Source organism: Balaenoptera acutorostrata, chromosome 13 (assembly GCF_949987535.1).
Source record: "Balaenoptera acutorostrata chromosome 13, mBalAcu1.1, whole genome shotgun sequence".
Lineage (NCBI taxonomy): Eukaryota > Metazoa > Chordata > Mammalia > Artiodactyla > Balaenopteridae > Balaenoptera > Balaenoptera acutorostrata.
The window spans coordinates 55,594,864-55,617,739 of NC_080076.1; the positions used below are offsets into that span (position 1 = coordinate 55,594,864).

The 22,876-nt window shown below is 46.7% G+C and overlaps 1 protein-coding gene across 5 annotated transcripts; it reads right to left on the reverse strand.

Moving 5' to 3' along the window:
- Positions 1-258: 258 nt before the first annotated feature.
- ENOSF1 (enolase superfamily member 1) lies at positions 259-22,778 on the reverse strand. 5 transcript variants are annotated; one of them, XM_007191588.2, is made up of 17 exons: positions 22,604-22,775; positions 19,005-19,113; positions 15,003-15,118; positions 12,858-12,944; positions 12,474-12,500; positions 10,345-10,417; positions 10,197-10,235; positions 9,690-9,772; positions 8,879-8,913; positions 6,876-6,963; positions 5,247-5,381; positions 4,377-4,418; positions 3,435-3,564; positions 3,095-3,194; positions 2,747-2,794; positions 1,428-1,509; positions 259-810 (listed from the first exon to the last, which is right to left on the reverse strand). In XM_007191588.2, exons 1-17 carry the CDS (start codon positions 22,685-22,687, stop codon positions 709-711), a joined length of 1,380 nt encoding a protein of 459 aa, XP_007191650.1. In that variant the 5' UTR covers positions 22,688-22,775; the 3' UTR covers positions 259-708. The 5 variants fall into 5 exon arrangements, with proteins under 5 accessions (XP_007191650.1, XP_007191652.1, XP_057383216.1 ...); XM_007191590.3 differs by lacking the exon at positions 2,747-2,794 and having other exon boundaries at positions 22,604-22,771; XM_057527233.1 differs by lacking the exons at positions 12,474-12,500; positions 12,858-12,944 and having other exon boundaries at positions 22,604-22,778.
- Between the last annotated feature and the right edge of the window lie 98 nt (positions 22,779-22,876).

Sequence of the window (22,876 nt, forward strand, 5' to 3'; positions counted from 1 at the left end):
AACATACCTATGCTGTGTTCTCGTTTGGATGCTGCTTAGATGGGTAAGGTATATTTTAGAAATGCTGACTAAGCTATATTTCACCCTATTTTTCTATGATTCATGTAATTCTAGCTGCATTTTATCATTAAAATACAATGATTATTTGGGATAAAGGCCTTGAGGGTAAAATGATATTTCATAGACTATTTTTATAACCCTTATTAGCTTCAGCATGGTGTGAATTCTCTAATAACGTGCTTAGACTGAGCAAGAGAAAGATGCTAAACCACCTCAGGGCTGATCAGTGAAATGTTTTTACCTTTGCTGCATATCAGATACCCCATACTGCTGCACGGCTGTTTTATTATGCTAATTTATGACAAGTGTGTTTTTTAAAAAGATTAAGGAATTATTCCAACATGCTGCTTATTTTCAAAGTATAGTTTAATGGCTAGGTACCAGCACGTGATAGAAATTTTAAGATTTAGCATCTTCCTGGACTTTGAGACAGTTGGATCTACTTTTGTTTAAAGATTACATAGGAGAATGTGTTTTTTGCTAAAAGAATCAAGTAATGATGACTAAGCTGATGCCTGAGGTTAGTATGACTTTCAGCTGAACTTGTTCTGATTGGTAGGATGAATTTTTTTTTTCTATTTTTGTAAAACCATACCCAAGAAATTTTAAGCCTTTTCACTTAAAGCAAAAGCTGTTAAGCATTCAGCTCTAATTCACTTGAGCAGCAAGGAGCTTCTCCCAAACTTCACCATCTGGATACTGGTGTTTCTTTACAGATTCCTCCTTCATTTCTGTTGAATAACCAGCATCCTATCAAAGACAAAAAATGGAATCATGTTAATAACCACCTAGAACAAAAGTCATTTATTTTACTTATTTCTGCTGTTCCTAGAAATGCTTCTAAATCTAAGCCAGAGGCAACTGAATTAATATTTTAAAAATAAGTTTGCAGGTTGTTTGAAATGGGGGAGAGGGACGCACTTTATTGGCTGCTTCTCAGGATTAGTTAACTATTCACGCTTCCTTTGATAGTTCAACCTCTGTTGGTGAAAATGAGCCCGGATATCTTGAACAGAAGGATAAATGGCGCAGATAACACAACTGCAGTCAAAACCTTTCACTAACTTGCTAGATGGTGCCGGGTTTTTTTTTAGTTTTGTTTTGTTTTGGGCAGGAAGGGCCCAAGGAGTGCATGTTTTCAGGTCCAGCTGGTGAGGAAAGGCTGGCATGAGAGAAGCCTTGTCAGGGGCATCCTGACCTTCAGGCCTGGGGAATTTGACTAACTAAAGAGCCGTTTGTTTCTAGATATTGCAAACAGACTCGAAGGAGACAAAGCTTTGTGCTCTGGGGTCTAGCTCCTGAGAGGAGTAGGGCAGGGCTGGCAGCACCTCCTCGGGGGGGGGGGGGGCCTCCCTGGCCAAACTCACCTTAGGAGGCATGTAGGAAGCCTTCTTGATTATCACGGGGTACTTGAAGTGCTCGTGCAGGTGGTCGACGTATTCACACATCCTGGGAGGAAGGAATCGGGTTGGGGTAACAATGCCTTCAGTTAGATAGTTCATGTGATGCTATTAGGGCAAAGGGGCGAGCACCACTAAGAAAGGATGGACTCTGCCAAGGCTTGGCTGATACCATGTATTTCTATGTAAGTCCTCAGCCTCTGGACTTCAGGTTCTTCTCTGTAAGATAAAGCAGTGTGGGGGCTTGGATGAAATGAACTGTGAAGTATCTTTTAACTTAAGGTTTTGTGACCCAAAAGGCATCAATTTAGACTTAGACGTATCTGGGATTATTTGGGTGCCTCTAGCCAAAAGATGAACAGATTAAAGTCACCAAATGAGGTCCCTTCCAGCTACACAAATGATTTAGAAGAGCACAGGTTTTAGGATCAGACCCATCTGTTCAAATTTGGTGTCAGCCACTGTCTAGTTTTGTGACTTGGGGCAAGTGACCTAACTCTACTGCCTTACTTCAGCCATTGGTTAATGAACAGCTGAGATGAGCAGGCCGTGTGTCCAGTGCTGGGGACACAAAGGAACCTGGTAAGAGAGGGCCTTGTGGTTTCAATGGCCGTAGATACCAAGTGGTTGACTATAATATGTACTGTGTATAATCTATAAAGAACAGGCTACAGATGAAGAACCAGCCCCTTGGGAGAGGACAGTGGGCCTTGAAGAATGAACAGGGAAGCGGTGCTCCACACACAGGATTACAAAGCAGGTGTCAGCACACGGCATCTGTGTCTGGTGGCTGTCCCTCCTGCATGGTGGCATTCCCAAGCAGTGAGGTCTGCTTTCAGGGAGTGGCATGAGGTTCTCACCCACTCATGGGTGGGCATAGTGCCCAGTGGGTCAGGTCTGACCCTCTTTTTTGCATCCCTCAAAACTTTGCAGGACCTGTCAAGGTTGGTTGGAGCCCCCTCCCTTGGTCCTTTAAGGAACTGAAATGAGGGGGCAAAAGCAGAACAACCTGGGAGTGTTCATTTTCTAGTTTAAAGTATCTCAGGCATATTAAAACCCAGAAAGAACCATTACTTTATAGTTGAAGTCCCCATAGACCCTCACAGGTCCCATTTCTCAATCCTGAACTTGATGTTCACCTTTCCCATGCATGTCCTCATGCTTTCACTATATACTCCTAGTGATCTTTCTGCACTATCGCATTTAATTCTGGGAGGAAAGAAAGGCATAATAAAGTCGTATGTCTGCAGGTGACTGGAAGGAGATTGTCCTAATTTAAAGCTCACCTGGCGCATGTTGAGATATAAGATGGAACTAAAAGATGCAGCCAGATCCTGAAGACTCCAGTGTTGGGAAGAAATTGGACAGAAGCAGAGAGCATACATATGATGAAAGCGGGGCTTCAGAAAGTCAGAAACAGACGCTGTTTCTGGTTTCCATGTGGTTGCAGACTCTCCCCACCCTCCTTATGTACCTAGAAAACAGTAAGTCAGCTACCAGGAAACCACCCTCTAGAAGAAAAAAGACTATTCAGTAGAGGGTCTCAAACTGCCTTTGAGTTATGGGATGTGCCAGTGGCCAGGGGTCTGGCCTGGATTGGGACCCCGTACCGAAGTTAACGCCACATCACTGACCTGTCTTTGAGGCTTGCAGAGACTGATACGAAGTCAAATATAATCAGGTGCTGCACCAGTTCACAGAGGCCAACTCCACCAGCATGCGGGCACACAGGAACTGAAAGTGAAGACAGGTTTCCACTGAGTGCCAAGTAGGGCAGAGAGGGAGAAGTGAAGGAGAACCTGCGGCTTTGCTTGTTGCCTGCAGGTGATTAAATCATTAATATTTAGGAATGAAAATCATCAAAGACTCCCTGATTAAGCCTAAATGACAGGTAGAAAAAAGTCAAAATGGGAAACTCCAGAGGGAACCAGGCAGGGAAATGGTGTTTGGTCCGCGGCCCCGCGGTGCCCTTACTGTCAAACTTTTTGGCCATCAGCAGCACTGAGAGGTTCTCGTTGACACTCCCCAGCCTGCAGCTGTCGATCTGGAGAAACTGCAGGGCTTTTGCCTGTAGGAGTTGCTTAAATATCACTCTGTTGTGGCACTGGAAATAGAATTAAAATACACCCACAGAAGAGTCAGCCTCGGCCTTCAGGATCTGTACACCTGGCACTGCGCCCATTCCGAGTCTCTCATTGGTGGCCTCCTGGAAGCCCGGACTGTATTCATTTTTTGTTCTCACTTGGCATGAGGTGAGCCCTGACAGGCCAGGCGGGGACCTTCTGATCACTTCGTTACAGATTTGCTGGCAGAACCACATGTGTGTCACATAAAAGTCACACCACTCGCCACCTATCAGTGCATAACCACCACCTCAACTGGTAAGTGGGAGATGAAGCATCAGGATGAAATAAGGGGATGGCGATGAGCAGGTGGCACGGGCGACAAAACAGAAGCGTGGCAGAACGGCACTGCTCCTTTTGCCGGGAAAGCCGAGAATCTGTTCCCTCACACAGCTCCGCTCATGGGCCGCCTGCCGCGGGCTTTGGCAGGCGCTTGTGCTTCGTTTATAAGCACAAAAAGGGAACGCAATCATGTTTACCCAGTTTGGAAGCTGGCTTTCTTAAAACCACATGGTGCATATTAGGCCCCTGCAGCTTTAAGTTGCTGCCTTGTAAATTCCGATGAGCTACTTTGAAAAAGATAAATGACCTTAGTCATAGGAATTGTAGAAGAACATGCAAACTCTTGACTATATATATCTTACTCCAGACTATGAAGTGGTCTAAGGTGACCCAATTTCTAAGATTAAGAAAAATCTCCCAACTCAGAACAACACAGGTGATGTAGCCTAGCGTATGCCAGTGTCCCCAGTCAGTGGCCAGTGTGTGCTGACCCTGAGGAGACATCTCTTACCTGTTCTCCGGTGGCAACGCCAATTCCCAGGGGGACCAGTGCCTGTAAAATATAAGGCAACCTGATGTTATTTTCCTAAGTTTTTGAACTGAGACTCCTAATGTTTAAAAATATTTAGAGCTGTTCAGCTATCTAGAGCTGAAGAAGGAAACAGCCCTGCTGTCGAGCCGTGTGAAGTTTAAGGAGCCGCAGAAGGTGGTAGAGGGGGTTGCGGGGGGGGGGTGCACTGGGCCATCTCTGTCTGACGCCAGTACATGTTCCATCCCACAACCAGTTCCTCCCTGATTTCTCACCCATCCGGCAGCCTCTGGTTTAAATAGGGCTACTCGTGGAGCTTGCTCTGTCAGAGGATGCAAAAATATAGGGCTCCCAGAAGTTACACTTTCTCCTTATGAGTGATCCACCTGGCGCTCTGGCTTATAGATCTGTGCTGTGAACCCGGCTAATGGGAGACTCTCCCTGAGAGACAGGATACTTCTCACATATTCTTACATATGAAAGGGAGAGAAGCCGGCCGAATTCAGGTGAGTTTGCCCAGGAAGCGCCCTGGTTCAAGGGCTCTGTGGAAACGGATGGGCAGCCTTCCCGTGGGGAGGCCTGACCTTGACATTAGCTAAGCAAACCTTTGCTTGTGAATCAGCCAGAGGAATCTACACTTTGTTTCAATCTGGGTGAGTAAAATATTTGAGTATCAGATTTCTGTATTTACAAAGTATGGGAATCAGGTCTGTTAACCTTTGGATTGCTGGTAGCCTTTCAACTTTTAGCAATTTACTTTCTCTAAAATAAACAGAACTGTGAAAGGGAATATAAGCCCAGGAATCTTAGGATCTGTGACCACCACTCTAGCAGCAGCAGCAGGTTTTTTACCTTGGAAATGGTGGCATGCCCCAGAATGTCATCAGGGGAGGTGGGCTCCTCAATCCACAGGGGCTTGAACTCCGCCAGCTTCGCCATCCACTCCACGGCCTCGGGCACATCCCAGCGCTGGTTGGCATCCATCATCTGAAAGGAGGGAGAGACCCTTCGTGGGGAGGTGTGCCCGCTGCTGACCTTGCTGCAGGCCGTGGCTCCCAGGGAGGAAATGCTGTCACTCGGTGCCGCTGACTGCTGGGGCCCAGCACACACCCATAACAAAGGGAGCCCGAGAGCAGCCACCAGGACGAACTCTGGCTCCAGATACTGTCTCAGAGGAGTTGCAAGTCGCTCAGGGAGCCACTGTGAGGTCCAGAAGTGCCCTGGCCTCGGCCCAGAAGTGCTCGCTGGCCCTGGAGCTCCAGCCTGATCTACATTTAGAAACCACCCAAATACATTTGTCTTGCAGGGTTCATCATTTGTAGGAACTGTTTTATCACATTCTGAATCATGCACAGTTAATACCGAGTTTGTTCAATAGTCACTTATTGGCTATTGCCTACTATGTGTTTGGCACAATAATAAATAACCCAAACTCTACCATTAATTAGGCAATCTACTCTGCTACACATTTAATGGATTTTGTCCCATTTTATATTTATAACTCCTCTATGAGGCAGTTCACATTAACCCATCTTACAGACAAGAAAACTGACATGCAGAGAAGTAACTTGCTCAAGGACGATAAGTAAATGGTGAGTTCAAATCCAGGCCTCTCGCTCTAAGGCCTGGGCCCTCTGGGTGCAGCAAGACTGCCAGGAAGCCAGGTGCTGGGTGTGCAGAGACAAGAAAGGGCCTCTCCATCCCCAATACCATCACACTTGGAGAAGTCAGACACAGAGATGGATTTCTTTAGTAGAATATGCTGAGTGGTAAGAGGTCCCTTGTGGGACGCTGTGGGAACCAGAGGATAGTGTGCCCAGAATCTATTTCTGTCATAAATTATTTAGATGAGAATGACCTTGCAAGACAAAAGTAGCATTAATTCATGTATAAATAATGGGACTTTTGATCTTAGGTCCAGGACTCAAACTTCTATTTTAATATATGAAACATGCCTCCAAAAAAATATAAAAACATCTTGTGACTATTTTATGAAAATATTTTACACATAGGAGGAAATGTTTTATAAAAATACGTAGGAATGACTGATCCTTAACATTTATCTTGGCTTTTAAAAGTTCCAGCATTTTTTGAGCAATGGCTCCCTGAGCCCCACCTGCTTGAAGGTGGGTTGGCGGATTTGTTAAGAAGGGGGGGTTGAATGATTGACATACCGGGGGCGCCAATGGGAGACCTGTTTGCTTAGGCGCATCTGTCCTAGCACAAAGGAACAATCCCTAAACCTGATCTTACTGAATTAGTTCTGCAGAATAAAAAACTATCAATCAGCCCCCTCAGTTTTTTGTTTTTTGTTTTTTTAAAGAATTTGCCTACTCCAAGAGCTCAAAGCTGTACTTCTGACATACGGTGTTAAAATTCCCAATGTTCTTTAATCCTTGCTTGAAACAAGTTGTATTTTGGCCCTGGACAAGGCTTCTCACATACAGCTGCTTACTTCTCAGTGGCAGGGAGGTTATTTACCAGCGTCTTCTCAGGGCCGATCATGTTTCTGATGAGTCGGCATCTACGGATGTCATCCTGGAGATCAGCACCAACTTTTACTTTAAACCTATAAAATAAATTTGGTCTCGTAATTTAGATCTGTCCCCTGACTTGGCAAAGACACGTGGCTTTTCTGCAGAAGTGACTGTTTCTGTCAATAATTCACAGGTCACATTTTCTAGTAAACTCTTGCCCTTTCCCAGTCAATCTTCAGATGAGCCACTCAAAAATAACCCTGTAAGTGTATCTTTTTACTCAGTATCGGGGCAGTAACTCTAAATTGCCTGCTGTCCTGAAGTCCAGCAATGGACAGAGCAGCTAGATCTTTAATAACATTAACTGAGTTTTTGCTGTGCCATGAAGAGGAGTTAAGAACGGAAAAGGCATAGTCAGACTTGGCGGGTGAGCTGGCATCCTCCCTCACGCACCAGCCTCTCCTACACACGGACGTCAGGCTGCCGCTTTGGAGCCAGGATGGCCCAAGGTCCTCCTTTCCACAACACCCACCCTCTGTGCTGACAAAAAAGCCCCTCTCACAGCCTGTGCCATTCTCTCCCCTGCGCTCAGCACCAAACACACTAAAGATGACCTTTCTATCCTGGGTGGAAGCCTTCGCTTCTGGATGCTGGGCTTCCCATGCTCAGGGGCCTAGGAAATCTCTCCTCGGCCTTCTCTGACTCAGCGGTGTCTACTCCAGCCTTTCCTGGGTACATGGAGGGAGGGAAGGTGCCAGCACTTACTGAGCACCTGCTACCAATCCCGGCTGTGCTGGTCCTTTTCAGAGACAGCAACTTTGAGGAGAACCATGAGATATTATTATTCCCATTTTATAGAGAGAAAATGAGGTTCAGAGAGGTTGAACAATTTGCCCATGGTCACACAGCAGGCAGGCACTGCAGGAGATGAAGGGAAAAGGCATGATGTTGATTCCAAATCCACCACATCCCAAGCGTCTTTCCACTGCTTCATGCTGCCTCCATCAAGTTCTCAGTCCCCAACCCTTTACTTAGCTGAGGATTCAACCAGAATTCAGTGCCTCTCAAAGTTCAGTGGGTAGGCAGATCACCCAGGGATCTTGTTAGAATGCAGATTCTGATGCAGCAGGTCTGGGGTGAGGCCCAAGATTCTGCACTTTTTTTTTTAAAGTTGGTCGGAGATCTTTTTTTTGGTCCTTACTTATTAAGCAACCTGTACAAATGGTTTTCTAAACCTACCACAAGTGGCAGCAGGGCACGCTAGTGCTCCTGCCCCACAGACCACACGGAGCAGCAGGAGGCGGTGGCCAGACTGTTGTGCAGAGAGCCTGGTGACGGGTCCCAGGCACAATGTCCACCTTGAGCCGCACGGATGGACTCAGTGACCAGATCAAAAGGTGATGGTACCTCTGTGTCCTGCACAGCTTCGGGATTCGGGGCCACTGCCCACCATAGTTTACCCCAAGGAAACCCCAGGAGGCCCAGGGGTCCATAACCACACAGGAGAAGGACAGAAGAGAAGGCAAAGGGTTAGTCTGGAGAGGAGGTGGCCTGGGGAAGAGGGGCACCAGGCTCTTGGGAGAAGAACTCCGAAGAGAATTATTGCGACCAGTGGCTGGAAGTTATAGGGAAGCAAAGGGTCCGCTACATTGAAGCTCTTCTAACACTCAGAGCCTTCCAACAACGCACAAGTGCCCTACAAGCTCTCTGCCTCTGGAGGTTTTCACGCAGAAGCTGAATCAACGCTTGTTACTATAGTAAAGAGTAGATTTCCAGATCGGGGCTGGAAATCAATGATCTCTTTCAACTCTGATGTTCCAGGATTCTAACTAGACTCATAGCTCGTCTTTGAAGAAAGAGCTTCCGCTGAAATTTCCCTTGTGTGTCCTTACACACCAGACTGCTCTGGGCGAATCCTGGCCTCCTTGGTGCCTTTGGATCCTGGCTCCCCTCCACCGACCAGCCTCTCTTGCTAACTGGAGAGTCAAGTTCACCCAAATAAGTTACCTGGTCCAGCCGTCCTCCAGCGCCTTGCTGCAGAGCTGTGGGGAAAGGAGCAGAGCCGTCACCACACACTCTCCTAGGTCTAAGCAGCACCTTGGCCATCTCTGATGCGGCTTCACAAACGCTACGGCTGTACCATGAACCAGAAGAACAACCATGTGTTGAAATTCAGGGCAGAAACAGCTTAGCCAACAGAGCATGACCGCTTGGTGACTTTCTTTCCTCATCTCTATGGGAACCATTTCATTAATGGTCACAACATTCCTCGTTGGGGAATGGAGCATTTCTGTCCCTCTTTTTAAAGCCAGGATGTTCTGTGGCATCCACAGAATGAGTGGATAAAAGAGTAACAAACAGAAGCTAGTCTCCCCCCTCTCTCTCTCCCTCAGCGGCAGGCGAGCGCAGGGTGACGGGAAAGGGCAGTAAGGCAGCCAGGCGCTGACCGCCCGCCAGGGGCCACCACGTGCCGCGAGCATCACACCACGGCAGCATTCATCAGAATCCTCAAAACCCTCCGGGACAGCTAGTATTTCCCCACTTCACAGTGAGGAAACTGAGGCAGAGCACGGTTAGGGCTCACATTGCACCATGTTATGCTGCTGCCTCTGCCCGGGAATCGGCTTCCCCCTCCAGGGCCGAGGTGGGGCTCACCAGCTCACGGGCCCAGCGTCCACAATGGAAACGGCTTTCCTTTTGCTCACGTCCAGGGACCTCCAGGGTGAGGCCTGGGATCCCTAATGATTCAGAAAGGCTAAGAGGAAAACATGACGTCTCTCCAGAAAGCCTGTCTAGAAAACCAGGTTCAAGCGCCCACCTGCTTCAGCGTGGCGTCCGAGTAGCCCAGCCAGGCGCACGATGTGGTGTAGGCAGGGTAGCCATGCGCCAGCATTTGCTCTTCTGTGGAAACACGACGCTTGTCAACATTTTGTGTTTGCGGGACCTTCAGCTTTAGACTTGCCCGTGGCTAAGGCGCTGCCCACGGAGAATCCAGCTGTTCTCCTGCCCGCCCTGCACAGGCACCCGGAGGCGGTGCGGATCCCAAGGATGTCACACCCAGGGCCCGGGATACCCTCTGGGACGCCCTGCTGGCCAAGGCCTTGCCCGTGGCGTGCGGTGTAACCCTAAAACTAGCCTTGCTCCCAGCAGTGGCCGAAGTGAACTCTGACCTAAGAGGTCACACCAGGAGGCCGCCGCATCTAGACTCAGCTGTCTGTCCATGGGCCTGCTGCAGGGGGATGATGCGAACCCCTGGACGCTCAAGGACGGGGACACTCAAAAGTGCACAATGATAGCAAAAATAATGAATTTCCTCACAACCCACCTCGCTCTTTTTTCCCAACTTGACCTTTCTGCAGGATTTCTGGAAAAAATAAAAAGCATTATCACTCTTTCAGACAACAAAGCACTCGGCCCCGTTGCTTCCATATTAGAATGGACCAGAAAGCTCCCAGTTCCTGGGCATGACTCACCATAGGCTTCCTCCTCTGTCAGGACGTCGGTGATGTACCTAAAATCTAGGCAGGATACCAGCTTCCTGGGGTCCTGGCAGCAAGATAGCAGGTAGGAAAGGCCCACATCAATTCACAAGTGGATTATGTTTCTAAGAATCTGCTGGACATGGGCTTATTCTGTCCGGGAAAGGACCTTTGGGTCCCCTTCTCCTCCCTCCCCGAAGTTGGGGCTTTGGCCTCACTGGGGAGGCCCACATTCTCGGCTGGGTCTCTGGCGAGACCTCCCCACCCCAATCTAAGTCAGTCAGTTTGGAAGCAGGTTGTACTGTGACCAATAGTACTCCGCTGTAACCCTTAAATATCATAAAAGCTCTCAATGCTGAGATTCTGCTTCTTTTAAGACCACTGGCACTGAAACAGGGAACAGGATCCAAAAGAATGAAAAGTCCACAGGTGGGATTTCAGGCATCTTCCTAGTGGCCCCAAATCATTCAGTTCTGGGGGCCACCTCCAGCATCCCTCTGAGAGGCCAACCTTGAGCCTGCAGGTGGCTCAAGAGGTCCACGTCCTTCCCCTTCAGATGGCGCCCCCATGCCACCCGCAACCACGTCAGAGAGATGATGTTACAGCCTCTCGTTTTCACTTTCCTCCAGAGAAGGGACAACGTCTGCTGGCCCAACAGTCTTCAAGGCCATGGTTCTTTGTTTTTACTTTCTTTCTTTTTTTTTTTTTTTAGTAACTTTATTTATCTATTTATTTTTGGCTGTGTTGGGTCTTCGTTGCTGCGTGCAGGCTTTCTCTAGCTGTGGCGAGTGGAGGCTACTCTTCGTTGTGGTGCGTGGGCTTCTCATTGCGGTGGCTTCTCTTGTTGTGGAGCACAGGCTCTAGGGCACACGGGCTCAGTAGTTGTGGCTCGCGGGCTCTAGAGCGCAGGCTTAGTAGTTGTGGCGCACGGGCTTAGTTGCTCTGCAGCATGTGGGACCTTCCTGGACCAGGGCTCAAACCCGTGTCCCCTGCATTGGCAGGCGGATTCTTAACCACTGCGCCACCAGGGAAGTCCCAGGACCTTCGTTTGTTAACCACCAGATTTTCAGCAACCATCTAAGGCATCGCCCCAAGCCAGATGATGCTCAGAGAGGTTAAGCAGCATGCTCAAGGTCACACAGCCAGGAAGTGGTGGAGTCCAGACTCAAAGCCAGGTCTGCCTGGGTCTGAAGTTCACTCCCCTTAACCTGCCCAGAGGTTTTTCCTCCTTGGCAGCCAGGTGCTCATCCCTGATATCAACAGGTCAAGGAGAAAGGAAACGGCAGGGGCACATCTTTAGAATTCACCGTGGGCTCCTTCCTCAAGAGTCTGATCTGCCATTTGCTCTTGGAGTCAAAGTGACCAGATAATATTTTAATAATAACATCTTGCTCGTCAGAGTTTGTAAGGAACTTTTCTCAATTGGTCTTTAAACCAATTCTATGGAGTTTCTAGAGAAGTTATGATTATCCCCTTTTCACAGTTAGGAAACGAAAACTCAAGAATTTGTATTGCATGTGTAAGCAAGTGCCACAGTGGGGGAGGCGGGACCATCGGACCTCCCTGCCTGCATGAGCACAGCTCTTTGTTACTTCAAATACCAGAAAAAGAATATTAGACTTGGGACTTCCCTGGTGGTCCAGTGGTATAGAATCCGTCCTGAAATGCAGGGGATGCGAGTTTAATCCCTAGTTGGGGAACTAAGATCTCACATGCCGTGGGGCAACTAAGCCCGTGTGCCACAACTACTGAGCCCACATGCTCTGGAGCCCACGAGCCACAACTAGAGAGAAGCCCGCACGCCACAACTGGAGAGAGAAAAGACCCACGTGCCACAACTGGAGAGAGAAAAGACCCCCACGCCACAACTGGAGAGAGAACCCACATGCCACAACGAAGAGCCCGTGCGTGGCAAAGAAAGATCCCGCGTGCCACAACTAAAGACCCAACGCAGCCAAAAAAAAAAAAAAGAATATTAGACTTTACTGGGTTTTGTTTGATCAGCACTACAGTGATTGATCCAGAGACAGTGCTGAATGTATTTACTGATTATCAAAAGGCAAGTAATCCATGAAATCCATTTCATTTACAGAAACAATGAGAATATTAAAGAATTTACTTACCATGTCAACAAGTAACTTCCACAGAGGCTTGAAGAAAAGAAAAGATTTGTAAAATGTGTGAAGTACCCAAAACGTGTGAAGTACCCACTTGTTTTCTGACAGTAAATGCACTAGTGGCGAATTCCCACTATCAGACTAACACCTGCCTGCCTGCCTGCCCACCGGCTCACGCTGCCTCCCAGCCCCTCACCTCTGCCACCCCTTCTTGCTCAGCCCTTTCTAACCTACTCCGACAACAACCTGACTGTGGCCAGTACCTCTCAGCGGAGACGAATAATCGAACAATTCTCCGTATGTCACTTGGGAGCCTGCTGTGCATTTGCCTTTGCTCATAGAGGAAGTGTTTGTGCTGCAGGGTCACAGAGGTGCTGCCTGGAGGATTACCTTTCCCTCCTGCTTGGCCCACAGGTCCCACACGGCATTGAGAACGGCCGCCGTGGCCAGATGCACCACACCCTTCTCGGGACCGATCTGGTTAGGAAGCAAAACACACCAGCACTTCTTAGAAAAGAAAAAGATATTTAGGTCTTCTAGCCAGGGACACGTTTCATGAATTAAAAGGCAGCGATGGAAACTCACTTAGAGGGTAAGCTCTTTCTCAATAGTTTCTAACCTATAGAAGATTTGCAAGAATAGCACAAAGGGGCTTCCCTGGTGGCGCAGTGGTTGAGAGTCTGCCTGCTAATGCAGGGGACACGGGTTCGAGCCCTGGTCTGGGAAGATCCCACATGCCGCGGAGCGGCTGGGCCCGTGAGCCACAGCTGCTGAGCCTGCGCGTCTGGAGCCTGTGCCCCGCAACGGGAGGGGCCGCGATAGTGAAAGGCCCGCGCACCGCGATGAAGAGCGGTCCCCGCACCGCAATGAAGAGTGGCCCCCGCTTGCCGCAACTGGAGAAAGCCCTCGCACGAACCGAAGACCCAACACAGCCAAAAATAAATAAATAAATAAATAAAGTAGGGGAAAAAAAAATTATAAAAAAAAAAATAAAAAAAAAGAATAGCACAAAGAACTCCTGTATATTTCTCTCTCTCTCTCTTTGTATATACATATATACACACATATACACATATGTGCAGAAAAATAAAATATATAATATAAACTTATTTTACTGAGTAATTTGAGAGTAAGTTGCAAATATCATGCCCCTTTAACCCTAAGTACTTCAGAATGTAGCTCCTAAAAACAAGGACATTCTCTTACATGACCATAGAATAAGGATCAAATTCAGGGAATATAACATTGATAGAATACTATTACCTACAAAGACAGTCCATAATCAAATTTCACCAATTGTCCCAATAATGTACTTTGTTGTATTCACATATTGCATTTAGCTGACATGTCACTTTAGTCTCTCTTTATCTGAAGCAAATTTTCTTCTTTTTAAAAATGATATCAATATTCTTAAAGAGTACAGGCCAGTTGACTTACACAATGTTCCTCCATCTGGGTTGGTCTGCAGCCCCATCACGATTAGATTGCAACGTTGCCACCACATTTTTTTGTTAGGGCTGTTATCTTTTAGCGCTTGGGTAAGTCAGTATCCTTTAGGCTTCCCCACTGTGTGGTTACCATTTCCCTCTCTAAGTAAGGAGATTAATATTGCCCCCAAGTTTTAGCATCCATTGGTGATTCTTGCCTCAATCAATTACAGGTATGGTTGTAATAAGGTAGTTTTCTAATGTTACCATTCCTGTTATATTAGTGTGTATTCGATTGTAATGACAGTTTCCCTTGTTGGTTGGTTGTTTGCTATCTGAATGGACTCATGGTGTCTTAGGTTATTCAGTGACTTATACGCATCACCACCACATTTATTTTGATGCTTGAATTGTCCCATATTCGACCAGTGGGAACTCCTTCGAGGGGATGCTTTAAAAGCAAGTTTCACTTGGTTGGCAGAAGTTAAGAATGAAATCCGAGGCAATGTGGACAATGTGCCTTTCTCTGTGCGTGGACAGGAGACTGAGCACTTAGGAAAAGACAGAGCTGATGTCAGGAGACATCGGCAAGGTCTCGGCTGCTGGACTGACCTTACTGTGATAAAATCCTCTCTCTAGAACCTCATTTTCTTCATGCTTTGAACTTAGGGTTCAAATACAGCCCTATACACATAAAGGTGCTCTGGTCTTTCTCTTCTTAACCTTTGACCTTCTCTTACATTTGTCCTTAATAACCTCCTCCCACAACTTCAATTCTACTCACATTATGTCTCCCTTAAAAAGGTTGTCCATTCAGCACTTTATCCTCTAGAGGGTCTAGACCACTTCTTCCCATCCAGGGAGCAGAGATGAGGTCCATAAGGGCAGAGATAGCTCTCAGGATCCAAATATGTCCAGATTCAAGTCTTACAGAAAGGAACAGATTACCTCAAAATACTGATTGTCCAAATGGTTCAAGCCCTAATTTATCTGAATAAAATGTTTTACCTTAAAATTATAAACCTGTGTCTATTTTCACAAATGCTGCAATCAAAGGACATGAGACCTGAGTTATATATAGAAGTGTTTTACAAAACAGGTGCCTTACCCATCTGAGCTGCCCGTCGCTCGTGAGCTGTCTGTAGAAGCCTCTGAAATCACCAACAATGTCCCCAAGGTCCTTGTTAAGCAGGTGGGGGGCCAGGGCATTCACAGCACAGACAACTATTAAAGGGGATTTAATTCTTGTTTAGTTTTGGTGTAAATAAATTAAGACACGCAAGCACCACAAACAATCTAATGTGGGCATTAATGAAAATAATTTTAAATACAAAAGGTACATGCCTTTAAAAATTGCCCCAAATATGTCTTCTATGGTAGTCATAACTAATAGCACACACTAATAGCACACAATAGAATAGCTGTTAATCTATATACTGAGCTTAATTTCTGAAAAGAGCAAACCCATTTTGATTGACAGAGCCATAGATCTGAAAGTTTAAATCATGTTCCCAAATCATTTTCCTGTTCACTTTGTAAAGTGTCCATATGTCAGCTTCAAAACCAAACCTTGCTAATTCATTGTTCCTAAGGAATAAGACTCTGACTTATAGAATTTTTTTAAAAAATGCCTTTTCATCATTGTCAAGTGTAGAAAGTATCTTGAATTCACAGCATAACTCTATTAAAAATGAAATGAATTTGCAATTAGCTTAATACTTACATGTAACATGTTAAACTACATGAAAACACTTTTCATAAACGTAAAATTTCTTACCATTGACTTGTGATAGACTACATTTTTCATAACTAATTTCAAGGTTAATCTTCATTTGGGTTAGCATTACCATCAATTACTTATTTTTGGTGTTCTACTTAAAAAAGACTTTATTGTGTTATCTCAGATGAACAAGTAAAGTAACAAACTGTATGGGAAAGATCCTTCTATCCTTTGCTCAGTCTATGTGTAAATGGCCAAAATAATCAAACCAAGTCATCAACTTAGCCCTAAAGCAATGAATTTATTATTAAAAATTTTGATCGACTTCTGTTTGGTATAGCCACTGCTTCAATATTAAAATTCTCACATCATTTCACAAGATAGTTGTAGAGGCACAGTTTTACTATCAGTCGGATCTTAGGAGAAAGATGTTTTGCAAGTATTTAAAACATGTTCTTAGGATATGCTTGGCCTCTGTGTGACACAGCCCTCAGATGACTCGCACTGGCTCTCACACAGAGCATTTAGGGCTGATCCACACCTTCTGTGTTCTCTAGGGCTTTTGTTAATGGAATGCAGACTGATTCCAGTTCAGGTACTCATTCCCTAGAACTGTGAGAAGACAGAGTGCTCCCCACTCCTTGATGGTTGGTGCTCTTGGATTAAAGACATCTGAAGAGCAAGTCAGCAACTCAGAGAGTCCGTATCATTATCTGCATCAAACCTCTGATCTACTGAGATGGTTGCTGAAAACCATGGACTGTTCACATCACAAAGCAACACATTTAACAAATGTTGAGGATGGGCTCATCTTTCACAGCTCTAAGAGAAGCGCAAGCAACACTAATACATTCATCTAGAGGATGTGGATTCTCCTCGCTCAAACTGAGGCCACTGCAGGAAGTTTACTAAAATTTGGTGCCTTCCATAGAAATTTGGGCGGTGGTGGTCTGACTCCAGTGTGGAGAACAGTCTACTTCAGGTGTGCACGTCTGAAGCGATGGGTGGGAAATCCGTCTGGAAACACTCGGCCTTGAAGGCAGCTCTGTGCTGACTGAGGCCAGGGTTCTCTCCTGTGACTACATCTGTCCAGGACTCACTTCCTGGGACCTCCTGCCCGGGAGGGACAAGTCAGTTAAGGCTATGGAGGACCGTGGGTCTGAGCTCTCATGCTGGCAAGAACCCTTATGGCAATTTTTTCTCTTTAAAAATTATGCTTTTTTCACCTCTTTTTCTTTTCCTATTAAAAGAAACTATATTGGTCTCATTTATACATAAAAAATCAACCATAACTTTCCCCGCTCTCTCACATATAGGCGCTTCACAGTAATGAGGAAAGCATTGTTTTCTTTCTGTTTTCTTGGATCATAAAAGATGATTAGGTAAGTAGGCTGATAAAGGCTGCAGAAGAACCGTGATGAGCTAACGGAATTTTTTTCAACTTTAATTTGAACACCACGTAACACGTTCAGTGAGACGGCAGTGGCAGTGAGTCACCTGAAAAATGCAACAAGGTTAAAATTAAAATGGGTTCCGTCATGCTGTGGTCTGAAACAGGCGGAAGCCACCTCCATCACCACAAAAGAGCCATTTGTTCCAGGCACAGAGAGATGGAAATTGATTTCTCCTGCTCGAGGCATCCATTGGGACAGTGTGGGGAGGAGAGGGGAGGGGTCAGGGAGGTCCCCACACAATGAACTCAGCAGCACATCTGTCCCAGGGACCACATGACGGTGCAGCGTCCCTCCACTGCGGGCCCAGTTCCAGGTCCTGGCTGTTAACAGAGAGCGGTTCTCATGGCTTGTCCCAGAACACATCTTGTAAGCTTGCTGAGTTTTGTACAAACTTTGGGGAACGCCCTGTATGGTTGGAGAAAGCAGCTTCATAAAGTGCTCAACTTACACCAGAGAATTAAAGTTGCAGGAGAAGCTGATACACAGCTCAGCAACCTGTAGGGGTCAGCGGTCACTGCCTGGGGGAAAACATCAACAGTGAATAGTTGACTTAGGGGGAGGGGGTCAGGGAATCACTGCCGAGGTGCCTCCTTCTGCCCAGCCAATTCCTAGTTACCCCTCAAGGCTCATCTCAAAACCTCACCGTTGCTCTGAAGCCGTCCTGACCCTCCTGGACAATGAACTAACCTTCTTTCCATGTAGCTTGTACTCAAAAAAAAAAATAGTCCTTCTCGCACTGCACTATTGATTCTTTTATGTCTGTCTCCCTGAGAAGTTTGTGCTTTCCTTCTCCTTGTACGTGGGACTCTGTCCCCTTTCTCTCTCTCTTTGTAAAGTCATTTTTGCAGCGCCTGGCAGAGCGCCTAGCACACAGGAGCACACAGGAGGCGTCTGCGGAAGGTCCAGCTGACAGATGACTGGACGGTAGCCCTGGGAGGAGTTGGAACAGCCTGATGGCATCCATGTAACGCTCAAGAAAGGTTCCCTTGTCCTACACACACACACACACACACACACACACACACACACACCTTTTATCTGCTCAATGATACTAAAATTGTTCAGTGGGTCAAGACTTTTCTTCTACAACTAGGCAAGGGCTGACAGTACAGATATCCATGAGGGAGGTATCGCATCACCACCAAAGTTAGAGAATCTATTTCCTCCCTTCCTGGACCCTCACCCTTCAACCTATCATAATTCGGCTTCAGCTCCTAATGAGCCATTGAAATTGATCTGTCAGAGGTCTTCTTTTTGTACATATTGAATTTTGTACACTGTGCGTGCATTAAAAAAAACAATTATGCATTTAAAAAAAAACAAGCAAATAACTTGTATGTAAATATTCTGGAGATAAAGCACTCCAGGCAGTCAGGACTAACTGAGCGGCTGTCTGGGCCTCAGTTTCCTTATCTCCAAAAATGTGGACGCTCAAGGCCGCTGAGCCCTCGTCCAGCTCTGAGAAAAGGCAGGCTTTACTCACGGCTCAATGTGCATTCTTCACTATCTGCTCTTCCAGATGAGAGTTCTGAAACTGGGCAGGACCTACAGCCTTTTCTGCCCAGAAGAGCAGTGAACTTGAAACCAACTCGGTGCGGAATATTCAGAAAAGCAAGTAGACTCTGTGCACACAACAATAAGCCTTGTTCTGTGAATGCATGCCTGCCTACGTCATGTCCCTCACTCACTCACGCAGTTCAGGTCCTCAAAGCTCTGCAGAGAAATCGGCTGAGATTCAAGGATTCACCTGCAGTCTATGGATGACTACAAGGAGAGAAGCCAAATTCTGCTATGTAAAAATTTATCCCAATGAAATAAACCATCAAACATTGTTTTTACTCACTTCAAGCAGTGTAAATATGGAGGAAAATAAGGTCAGAACTGGAATGTAAATGAAACTTAAGCATTCTAGAACCTCAAGGGATGTTCAACTCACCAACTTCAGTGCCTTTCCCCAGAGTGAAGGTGATTCCGTAGCCCTTGAGTCCATCTTCCGCATCCGTCTCCAAGACAACGTAGGCAGCTGAGTAGTCAGGGTCTGTGTGCTGCAGGGGAAATGCTCCCCCCAAATCCGCAAACGTGAGAAATCCCCAAATAAACCCGGGAATGACGTCACGTAAGAACAGAAAACACCAACAAGAGTTCCCATCAGAGGGAACTGTTCATGTTCCCCAAAGGAAACACAGGAGCTCTGAGTGGACAAAAGGAATGTCCTCCTGAAGGATGGCAGTTGGACTTGAGGTGAGAGTGAAGATCCAGGAATGAGATCTGGGAGTCTTTGGCATAAAAGTGGTCACTGAAGCCATGAACACAGAGGGGGTCTTAATGGGAGTGTGTGATGAGACAGGAAAGGCATTGAGGCCTGAGCCTTGAGAGGGAAGAAGGGGGTCAGTATAGGAAGAAGCAGCCAGAAAAGCAAGTGGTCAGCGAGGGAGGTGGGGGGCAGCAGACAGCAAGAAATGTAGACCAGGGTGAAGGACACTGGAAGAAGAAATAGAAAGGGCAGTTCCAAGAGAAGGAAGGAGACACAGGTCGACTTCAGGTTAAGGAGGAAGTAGATGTATGGGATGGAGGCAACAGGCATGGACCAGTAATCTAGGGTTCGGTGGGGAAGGGACAGAAACGGGGTGGAGAGGTGTAAGGGCCAAGTAAAGACTATTCCAAAGTGGGAAGCCCTGTCCATGTGGGATGGAGAGGGGCCACTAGAAAAGGAGAGACTGAAAATGAAAAGGGAACAGGCCCTGGCAGTCAGGAAAGGTGGGCATGGGGACACAGGCGTAAATCAGTTCTGGAGAAGGACATGCCTTACAGAATAAAGGGAAAGATGAGAGGGATGGCTGGAGGCTGATGTGCAGAGATGGGGCCAAGGGTGCATTAGTCTTCAGTCTTTGTGGCGACACAGTGGCACAGGACTGGGTGGCAGAGGTGGGAGAGAGTGGTCTGGACAGCAGCTCCCAGGAGCTCAGCAGACAACGGGGAATGGAGAGGAAAAGTATGGCTGGGACAAGACATGGAAGCAACCTAAGTGTCCATCAACAGATGAATGGATAAAGAAGATGTGGTACATATATACAATGGAATATTACTCAGCTATAAAAAAAGAATGAAGTAATGTCATTTGCAGCAACATGGATGGACCTAGAGATTATCACACGAAGTGAAGTAAGTCAGACAGAGAAAGACAAATACCATACAATATCACTTATATGTGGAATCTAAAATATGACACAAATGGACTTTACAAAACAGAAACAGAGTCACAGACATAGACAACAAACTTATGCTTACCAAAGGAGAAGGCGGGTAGGGATAAATTAGATGTTTAGAATTAACATATACAAACTACTATATATAAAATAGATAAACAAGAAGTATTTACTGTAGAGCAGAAGGAACTATATTCAATATCTAATATAAACTATAATGGAAAAGACAAAAAAAAAGTCTGGCTGGGAAGTGGCAGGCTCAGCTGGAGCTGGGCTCTCTGGAACCGTAGTGAGTGCCTGGATAAGCGCTGGTAAGAGCACCGCAGGCCTGAGGGCTCCACGTTTCTTAAAAGGCTGGTAAGAAATCGTAACTGGAACCCACTGCTTGAACAAGTATGGGGAACAGTTTCAGGGCTCTTTCATGAAAATACCCTACTTGTGATCAGGAAGGCTCGCTCTGCTGCTAAGTGCTGAGGGAGCTGAACTGCTGAGTGCTGTGTGCCGTGAGGGTGGGGGGAGCAATCCTCAGAGTCATGGCAGTACTGCTGAGGACTGACAAGCACACTTTCGATTAAGAAGGCACTTGGGGGGAGTTCCCTGGTGGTCCAGTGGTTAGGACTCTGCGCTTCCACTGCAGGGGGCACAAGTTAGATCCCCTAAGATCCTGCATGCCTCGGGGTGGCCAAATAAATAAGTTAATTAATTAATTAATTAAAATGAAGGCACTTGGAAATCAGCATACAACACACACCATATCTCTGGGAGATAATACTTCAGTATTTATGAGCTTGCAATACAGGTGTCAGATAATAATCTCTCCTGACCCAGAGGTCATAAACCACTCAGGCCAGAGACAAATTCCATTTCCTAAATTATTCCACGGTAAGCCAGCAATCTTAACACTTCACAAATTCAAGGAAGAGAAAAGTGGAGGTCAGCGCTCTTCTGCTTCAGTTTCTTCATATGTAAACACTAATTACAGCCACAGTTATTGCCAGCCTTCTCTGTGTCAGGCTCTCTACACACATCTCATTTACATGTATGAAGCAGACACTGTTATACCCATTTTACAGATGAGAAAACCCAGGCCTGGAGAGATTGTGTGGTTTCCCCACAGCTGCTACACCTCAGAGGGGCAGAGGCGATAGCACATGATCAGGTATTTGAATTTTACAAGTCAGTAAAATTTCAAACATTTGTTTGGAGATCCACAAAGGATTGCCCAGTGGGTGTGTTTTGTCATTTACCATAACATCATATAAGAAAGGACAAATAAGGCTTTTTAAAAGCAGGAAGAACCTAATCTCAGAATAAAGGACATTCTTTTAAGTAACTTTAGCACTTTTTAACAAGAGGCCATTTCAGGTACACAAAGAGCACAGGGAATGTAATAAACATCAGTGTGCCCTCCATCCAGCTTAAGAGGCAAAACTTTACAGTGTGAATGAAAGTCCTTGGGTACCCATTCCCCTCCCTCCATACAAGTAACAGATAATCATTATCCTAACACGGATGTTTCACATATTCATTACATACCCTGCAACTTTGTTTTTCCAGTGTGCCATGTGTGAGTGGGCCGGGAGGGGCAGTGAGGATCCAGTGGGGACAGGACTGGAGGAGACCCTGCACAGGACTCATATTTGGGAACCACTGCACTAGAAGGTGGTGGTGGCGTGGGGTGTCCCGCTAACACTCTCAGGAAGCAAAAATGCCCTTCAGTGCTTACTTTACTGCATCTCCAAAGGCTGACACCTACTTAACTCTTTACGTGACACATCCTCTATAATCATGTTTTCAGGTAACTTCATGAGAGCCCCCTCTCACACGACCCAGTTACTGCGAGTTTGCTCGTCTGGTGTTCCAGCCAGACTGTGACTCCTTCTCTTCACAGATGGGCCTCTTGGGTTAGGAGCTTTTCCAGGTCACACAGCAAGCTGTGGCGGAAGCAGGATCACCACCTAAAACACCCTGCCTGGGGCTTCCTGGTCTCCTTCTGGTTGAGAAGCTAGCGCTGTGTTTTAGGGTTTCACTGGTGGGAACCTAACAACATCGTTTTGCAAATACGATTCGCATTTCCAGCAAAATGAAAATTGTAAACGTAAAAACAGGAAATACTAAACGTCAGCAAAGAAAGGAAAGGTAAGAAAAAAGAAAAACACCTAGAAGGGTGGAGAGTCTCTAGATACCTTCATTCCCCTTCCTGACCTCCCCACTTACAAATGCAACGGTTCCAAGGTTGGGAACCTTCCTGGGGTCCGTGGGGTGCCCCGCGCCTAAAGGGCCCAGCGTAGGCGGGGCGGGAGGGCACCGGCGGTCAGGCAGCGCTTACCATAGCGTCCGAGCCGTGGCCCCCGAGCGACGTGGGGAAGCGCACATCGCGGACCGAGAGCCGAGAGATCCTGCCGCGCACCATGTCGCCCGCACCCCGGGGCCGCCAACTCTGCGGGACACCCTCTGCACAGAGGCGGTGTGTGCAGAGCCCGGCACGGTGGGCGTTGATTGGCCGCGCGGCCCGGAGGCGTGGCCGCGCTCGAGAACTTGGCGAACTTTGCCAACTTGGCCCGACTGGAGTGGCCAGCCCAGTTCAGGGTCCCATGACTCA

Bases quoted from the DNA above. Each gene is read 5' to 3' on its own strand.
- ENOSF1 (XM_007191588.2), bottom strand. From the start codon at position 22,687: ATGGTGCGCGGCAGGATCTCTCGGCTCTCGGTCCGCGATGTGCGCTTC. The intron at 6,964-8,878 runs GTAACTTATTTG...TTTATTTTATAG, and splicing joins CTGGAGGACGGCTGGACCAG to GTTTAAAGTAAAAGTTGGTG. The intron at 5,382-6,875 runs GTAAATAACCTC...CCCTCCTTTCAG, and splicing joins TCGGCCCTGAGAAGACGCTG to ATGATGGATGCCAACCAGCG.